The sequence below is a fragment of the Mus pahari genome, chromosome 16 (genome assembly GCF_900095145.1).
Source record: "Mus pahari chromosome 16, PAHARI_EIJ_v1.1, whole genome shotgun sequence".
NCBI classification, from domain to species: Eukaryota; Metazoa; Chordata; class Mammalia; order Rodentia; family Muridae; genus Mus; species Mus pahari.
Window position 1 is genome coordinate 59,023,667 of NC_034605.1, and position 8,106 is coordinate 59,031,772.

At 53.8% G+C, this 8,106-nt stretch overlaps 1 protein-coding gene across 1 annotated transcript; it reads right to left on the minus strand.

Annotated features, from left to right (window-relative positions):
• Positions 1–950: 950 nt before the first annotated feature.
• Positions 951–7,897, minus strand: Cxcl14 (C-X-C motif chemokine ligand 14). The gene is made up of 4 exons (XM_021215557.2): positions 7,483–7,897; positions 7,219–7,324; positions 3,892–4,005; positions 951–1,055 (listed from the first exon to the last, which is right to left on the minus strand). Exons 1-4 carry the CDS (start codon positions 7,544–7,546, stop codon positions 1,040–1,042), a joined length of 300 nt encoding a protein of 99 aa, XP_021071216.1. The 5' UTR covers positions 7,547–7,897; the 3' UTR covers positions 951–1,039.
• Positions 7,898–8,106: the final 209 nt, after the last annotated feature.

The window sequence follows — 8,106 nt, forward strand, 5'->3', positions numbered from 1 at the left end:
GGCTCAGCATTTACATAGCAGATAGGAAGCCATTCAGTGCGGCCTCTGTGGAGGGGCAGTGTGCGGCATGAGGCGGGGGGGGGGGGAGCGGGTCTGAAGGCAATATGTACACGGGAGAGGGCAGGGGCGCAGATTGTCCTAACTCAGAGAACCGTGCTGTTTGCATATGCACTGAGGGGGGGGTGCTTTCTGTTGGGGTGAGGGAAAGAAACAAAGCTTTGTGGGGGGGGGAGATCCCTTTGCCAATAGGATGTGTAGCTCTGGCTGTGTGTCCTGCATCTAATCCCGAATCTTCCCCACACTGCTGGGGACGTTGGATGCCTCAGAAGCATCCTCTACCAAAGCAGCGGACCTTTCAGAAACCCTCAGGTTGCAAGAAAAAGACCCAGCTCCTTTAAGGATCACTTGCCTGGTCGTGACAGGGGAGTGAGCTGGGGTGGGGGTGGGGGTGGCGTGGGGATGAAGCTCCTTCTGGTAACTAGACTGAGTTCCTCTAGGCCCAGATGTAGCAGGACCTGCTCCCAATTGCCCTGCAACAGGGGCCGCTGTGGAGTCACACTGAAACTCTGACCAGTCATAAACCCAGGAGAGCCCATGGCAGCTGCGCAGAGGCGCCAGGCTCTCCGAGCCGGAAGCTTGCTAAGCCTGGAGTGGAGCAGCAGTGCTGTGAACGGCCTCAACCACGCTCACTGTTTCTCCCAGGCGCTTATAAACCTCAGATGTGTGGTGACGTATGGACAAATACAAAACCCCTTATTTTAAAAAGGAAAGGCTTGAGGTCCCCCCCACCCCCGCCAACCCCCCCAGCAAAAAGCCACTTGTAATGAAGTCTGGTGCGCAGGAGAGCTGGATCTCACATCTGGAAGCCTTTCACACACAGCTATAAAATGTAAAAACTGAGCCTGGTAAGAAGAGCTTCATAGCAATATATAATTTGTCTTATGCTTGTGAGAAAGAAAGGGTTTTTATTTTAATCTGCAAAGTCCTCTGCTGAAGTTTCTCGACTGGCCTGGAGTTTTTCTTTCCAAGATCGTCCACCCTATTCTTCGTAGACCCTGGGAAGAGAGGACACACAGGTATAAGCGGCTCAGGACGTGGTGTAGGCTGCTCACAGCTCCTGGGGAGTGGCTTCACCTATGGATCCTCTCCCAGGTCGGGGGCCAAGAGAGGAGAGATGGTTCGAAACCTCCACAAAAGCTCACACTCAGCCGGGCGTGGTGGCGCACACCTTTAATCCCAGCACTCGGGAGGCAGAGGCAGGCGGATTTCTGAGTTCGAGACCAGCCTGGTCTACAGAGTGAGTTCCAGGACAGCCAGGACTATACAGAGAAACCTGTATCAAAAAAAACCAAAACCAAAACAAAACAAAACAAAAAACAAAAACAAAAACAAAAAAAAAGCTCACACTCACACCTGTAATTCTAGCACTGGGTTGCACTTCACAGGCAGCCTACTGTTCCTCTTGCTTGTTCCTGGTTTCCGGGGGAGAATCCCTAATCATGCATTGAAATAAACCGCCTGCAAGCCAGAGAGATGGGGCTCAAAAACCTGTCACTGCTCCTCCAGAGGACCAAGTTCAGTTCCCAGCATCCTCACCAGCCCTATTCCTCCAGCTCAAGGGGCACCCAATGCCCTCTAGTGGCTGCCTCGGGTACCTGCACACATGGCCCACAGTCTCACAGACACAAGACACATGCACATAAATAAAATAGAAACACAATGAAGTGTCGGTGTCGCTGTCTATCATGACAGCCAGGGACTCTGGTTTCTACAGTGCTTTGAGCTCAGTTGTTATGCCATGGGCCAGGGGCCATGCTTCCTCCGTTCTCCCTTCTGAGCTATGGAACATGTATGTTTGTTCTCTCTCTGACTTTGAACAGTTCAAATCTTTATCCCCATTCATTAAGTCATTTTTAATCTTTTGCAAGGAAAGGGACAGAAAGAGAAAGAGGAGGCACGGCAGTTTCCTGTTCCAGGCGCATCAGTGTCCTAAGAAAGGGATGAACTCAGGAGAGTGTGGCATAGGCTTGTAATCCGGAGATCTCAACATTTGGGAGGTGGACCGGCTAGGTTCAGGGTTCAAACCTATCCTTTGTCTTGATGTTGAGTTGATTCTAGACTGGGTCATGTGAGACTTTGTCTCCATAAGCAAAGAGCCCTGGAAAGGCTAGCATGTAGCAGATTGGCAGAAGCCTGGTAACAGAGGCTCTTACAGCCTTCAGGAGAGCAACTTGCAAAAGTAGACAAGGTGGGGTGGGGGTCGGGCTGCAGAAAACCCACCGATGCCTCCTCTTCAAAGCCATGGCTGGGGTGGAGGAAAACCAGGTGGAGAGGTTTGAATGTCTCCAGTAGTCTAAGCAAGACTCCCCAACCCTCCATAAGCTGGGGTCAATTCTGCTTCTGATGACACGAGTCGGGGTGGTGGCAGGGGTGGGTGGCGGGGGTGGGTGGGGTAGGCCAGGCTCTGCTTTCGCCGTGTGAGCTGTGTGCCCTGACCAGCAGGAGGGATTCATTCCCATCAGATGCAGAGGAACCAGTCACTCACCTCACCACTTTCTATTTCGGGCAACTGCAGATGAGGCAGTTTTGGAGGGAGCAAGGAAGGACTCAGGTGCAGGGGGCCGAACAGCGATGCCAGCCATGAGAGAGCAGCTCACAGGGCTGAGGCCAGCAGCGGTGTGTTTGTGTGAGGTGCACAAGGCCACCTGCTGGGAAAGGCAGCGCCAGGGACCCACACCCCACAAAGGTCTTGCCTTGGCTTTCTCCAGTGCTGTGAAGGCAGTCACACCCTGTCCCCACCTGGTCTTTGTTTCCCCCTCTTAGGCCAAGCTGTTGGAGTCCTTGGGGGTCACCTAAGTGGGTGTCCTTCCTTAGCTTTGCAGGGAAGGCTAAAGCAAGCCTTGGGTGTTTGAAGAGTGATCTACTCCAGGACATGGTTCAGAGGAGCCGAGAACTGGCCTCTCCTTCGAAGAGCAGAACGAGAGGACCCCAGGGTTAGAACGAGGGAGCCCCCTTCTGATTGTATGAAAATGCCCGTCAGCGGAGGTATCTGGTCCAAGGCACTGCTGCCCCTTTGGGTAAAGAAGCTCTGAATGGAAGATGCTGAACTCAAGCGCCGCTCAGAGCCTCCTGAGAGGGAGCTACTCGGGTGTCTAGGGAGAACAGGGAATGGGGAGTTTGGGAGAGGAAATCACCTTGCTGGCAGGGGTTAGTCTTATCATTGGTGGCTTTTGTCTAATAAACTGTCACTGAAGAGGTCATACTACACCCCCCTGAAGTTAACAGGGGACAACTATGCCAGGTGCTCACCCAGCCATTTCCAGCTTGTGCGGCTTACATAAAAAGAACAATTGAGACTATACTATGAAAGTTAGGGTCCAGACGGATGGCTCAGCAGCAAGAGCATTGTTGCTCTGGTAGGGGAGCTGGGTTTGGTTCTTGGCACCCACACAGCAGCTCACCACCGTCTGTAACTGCAGTGTCAGGGGATCTGATGAGCCATCTCTCACAGGCACTAGACATGTAGGAGGTACACATATGTGTATGCAGGCTTAATACCCATGTTCATAAGATAAAAAATAAGCCTTTAAAAATATTCCCACAAGTCTATAACATGAAGAATAGAATGAGGTAGAGTTTTTGTTCACACAAGGACACACCTGCAGTGTATGCAGCCATGCAGAGGGCATCAGCCTCCCTTGTGAAGTGGTGAGGTCACCATCAGTGGGGGCATGGGAAGAGTGGGAGGGTGGATATTATGTGGGTGCCACATGTTAGATGAGGCTGGTAGAAGACATAGCATGCGGGTCCCTTGCTGCCCTGAAAGCTACAGCCCGTAACCAAGCTTTTCTGAGTGGGTGCGGGCGGGGCGGCGAGGCGAGGCGAGGGTACCTGCGCTTCTCGTTCCAGGCGTTGTACCACTTGATGAAACGTTTGGTGCTCTGCAGCTTAGGGTGCAGGCAGTGCTCCTGGCCCCGGTACCTGGACATGCTCTTGGTGGTGACGCTGAAACAGAGCAGAGTGGGGCACAGGGTTGAGCTAGCTGAATAACTGTCTACAGGATCAGAGCACTGGGCCGCCTGGTCCCTCCCTGCTTCCAGTGTCCAAGCCCTGGCAAACCTTTTGTAATGTTTTTATGTCTCAGTCTTCATGACGGGGTTATGTAGGGAGTGAGTGGGAGACCCTGCCCCCTTCCCCCAGTACCCAGCTGTCCCCAGGAGAGCCTCTCTTGGGATGCAATGATCAGTGGGTGCTTCCAGTGGTCCAGAGGTAGACAGAGTCATTGCTAGAAGGCACCCATGCCAAGTCGCACAGAGGGGCCGAGATGCATCCTGCAGACAGGGTAGTCTCTGACCGTTGGCCCCAGCACCTGCACCCTCTACGGCTTGTCCCTGGACTGAGACTTTGCTGATCCTTCCTGACTTGAGTGTGAGGTTGCAATGATCTCATTTGGAGACAGAAAAATATGACCTTTCTTCTCTGGGCCTCTCTCAGCCAAAGCTCCAACACTCCACGAAGGCCTAACTGTGCAGAGGAAAAGCCGGGGCAGTATTGAGTGCAGACAGCCAAGTTTGAGTCCTTGTGACCCGTCTGTCTCTGCCTGCTCTGTGTAAAATAGGTACAGTGAAAGGACCTGTGTCACCAGGCTACTGAGGGAGCTACTGATGTCTCCTATGCTGAGTGCTTAGTCCTTGGTAGGTATCCGGGGACTTAACTATTAATTACTAAATAGTCAGGAGAGATGAGGCAGCCAGGGGCAAGACACACTTCATGTGCGAGTTCAGTCCTGGATGATCTGAGGTGCCTCTCTCAACCAGGCTGATCAGGGAGATGCAGGCAGGGGTTACAGGAAGCTTCTGGGAAGACAGAGGTGGACGATGGTGAAGAATTAGGGTCTTGGAACAAGTCAGAATGTGACTTCCTGATGGGCCATGGAAGGATGGATGGAGATGAGAGTCAAGAGAGTGGAAAGTCTGCTCCCCACCTCGTCCCAAGGTGAAGAGTCGGGGTTAAAAGGGCGAATTCTAGGAGGGGCAGACTTGCTGTGAACACACACTTCCAAGCTGTAGGAATGGCAGACAAAATCTTGCAAGCAGAATGGGGACAAAAAGCTGTGTCAGGAGCTTCCTCTAAGACCAGTGATGGACATCTGATAAGTCCACGTAATCGGATCTTGCTTCCCTGGAGATGGGTGGATCCTTGCAGGCTCTGAGCATGGGGCCCTCCTGCTTCTGCCATCCCTCAGGAATTACCACCTGTATTTCTTCCAAACCCACAATGCTGCTGTTGCTCTGAATAGCAAACTCCAGTAAAAATAAACAAACAACATTAACTCTCTCCCCTCCCACAAGCCCCTTTCTTCATAGGCCAGAGTGTAGTCTGAACATCTTCTGAAGGTCAGAGAGCATACAAAAGGGTTCCGTTCTCTGCCCCCCCCCCCGCCCCACAGAGAGGTGCCCAGAGCTTTCTCCAAATACTGGGGTTATGCAAATCAGAAGCAGGGTGCAGAATCTGGGATCCAAGACCTAAGAACTACTAGAAATTCTGGGTCTCACTCCCCAGCAGTTCTGGGGTGCCAATAGTTTAGATCATAACTCCACAGACATATGACATAGATTGTCCTTCAATAACCTGGACTTGGACTGGCAAGATGGCTCAGTAGGTAAGTGTCCTTGCCACCAAGCCTGGAGCTGTGTTTGATTCCTGGGCCACCTTCTGCAAGTTATCCTCTGATCACACATGGGCCATAGCATGCCTACTCCCTTCCCAATTGTAAGTGCGCATATGAGCAGAGATGCAACCCCAGCAGAGAGCTCACGATGCCTCAGGGTGAACTGGAAATCTTGCCTTCAGCTTTTGTGGCTGAAAACCTGTTTTGGCAAAAAGTGAGAGTCTCTTGTCTGATAGATGGGAAGAGGAACTTCTGGTCTGTTAAGAGATGGGGTGGGAAGAGAGGCCTAAGGGAGGTGGTCTCATGTGGCCCCTGGAAGGTTTCCCAAGGCTACACGAAGCCTTCCTTGCCTGTAATTTCCTTCTCTACCCAGAGAAGTTTAGTCAAGGAAAACCTGACTGGGGACTATCCTCTTCTTTTTGAGTTGCTGATGATTATTTATTTATTTATTTATTTATTTATTGGTCCCCTGCAAGGTCTCTCAAAAACAACTTGCAATCTTTTTTTTTTTTTTTTTTTGACATTTTGGACCCCCTAACTAGAAATTCTATTGTTCTTGTGACTCTTGCCAGGGGCATTTTAACCCCGAGCCAGCCCACACCTAAAAGGGTAGTTTTCCCTTCTCTGACAAGGGCAGGGAAAAGGATGTTAATTGGGAAGCTCATGACTCGGGTCAGCTCAGGCCCTGTGGCTCTCTGAGTTCCTTGAACTTCAGCGGATGGAGGTGGTGAGGTGCCGGGTGGGGGTGTGCCCTTCCTTCACAGACGCTGTGTGAAGGCCTTTGGGCAAGCAAGGGCAGCCGGTGGAAGGCACTTGCCCAGACCGAGAATAAAGTGTGTCCTGTTTCTGGGGGAGGGGAAGAGGGGCCAATGGTCCATGGCAAATATTTGGGAGCTGTTTTGCCAAGGGCTGCCTTCCTGGCCAAGAGTGTATTGATGGGAAAACGGCAGTGCTGGCTTCAAGTGGTTAATTGGGAAGGCTGAGGCGCAAGGAAACTCAGTGTTCTCTCTCTGCCCCAGTTTTGAAGACTTTGCCGGCATCCCCACTAAGCAGGCTGCGGTGGTGGCATGGCACATTAACCCCAGCAGAGCGCTATCTCCAACATTGTTCAGATGTTCGGACCCACCAGGCAGAAGTGACAGGAGTATTCTCACATTGAAAGCCCTGGGAGCCCCAAATGTCCACCCGTGGGACACTGAAAAGAAAAGTTAACTTCTCTCTTCAGGAAGAGGAAGGCAGCACAGCCGGCCCAACAGGCCGGGTGTGTGTCCCGAGTGGATCTGGTGAAGATGGATGTTCTAAGCGGGCGCACCAGAACCACAAACTAGCCTACAGTAAACCTCGCCTGCCACTTTGAATCCTAACAAGGACAGGCTCAGAGGGACCAGCCAAAGACACCCCCAACCCCTTTCGCAGACTCTCAGGCAATGTCCCCAGGACTTGCCAGCCCGTCTTGGCAAAGGCAGAGAGAAAGGCGTTATCAGCCCGACCTAACCCCAGGTTGGGCCCCCGCCACGGGACATGTTTCCCCCAGAAACAGAACTCACATAACCATCTTCTCCTCGCAGTGTGGGTACTTTGGCTTCATTTCCAGCTTCTTCACGTCGCTGTAGCGGATCTTGGGCCCCTTCCGGGAACACTTACACTTGGACCCTGCAGGAGAGCGCGGCCGGGCTGCTGAGTCGCCGCGTGGGTCTCCGCGACCGCCCAAGGTGCCCGCCCGGGACCCCCCGGGTTCCAGGATGCCTAGGTGGTGCTTGGGCTCCCTAGGACGGGACGGGACCGCGACAGAGGGCCCTCGCGGCACTCACCGTCCACGCGCGAGGCGCACAGCGCCAGGAGCAGCAGGAGCAGCGCGGCCGCCAGGAGCCTCATGCTGGCCGGAGGGGCGCGGTGGGGAGCAGGGAGGCGAGGAGGGCGCCGGCCTGTGCGTGCGGCGGCCGGGGGATGCCGCCCGGCTTGATTCTCGGTTTCAAGCACGCCTCTCTCTGCTCTGCTCTGCTCGCTCCAGCTGCGCCCGTCGATGGGTGCTCCTGCCGTCGGTCGCGGTGCCGCGCTGCACTTGGCGCTGGGTGCTGCGATCTCCCCACAGCTTCCCTCCGCCCACCCTGGCCTCTTTTAAATTCGCTCCTGCCCTCTCGGAGAGCGAGCTCATTAATATGCAGAACCACTCGGTGACTCACTGAGATTTCTCAATGTGGTGGGGGGAGGAGATCTCCCAGCCCGCCCTGCCGCCCGCCCCGGACCCATCGCGATCCCAGCGGCGCACACTCGGAGCCACGCGCGCACACACGGACACACTCACACACTCACATCCGCTACCCTCTCGCTCCACAGCACGCCCGCCTTCACGCTTGCACACCCATACCTCAGTGCCTTGGAAGAAGGTCAGGCGGGAGCACGGCCTGCCGAAGGGTGCTGCTTTTCGGTTTCCT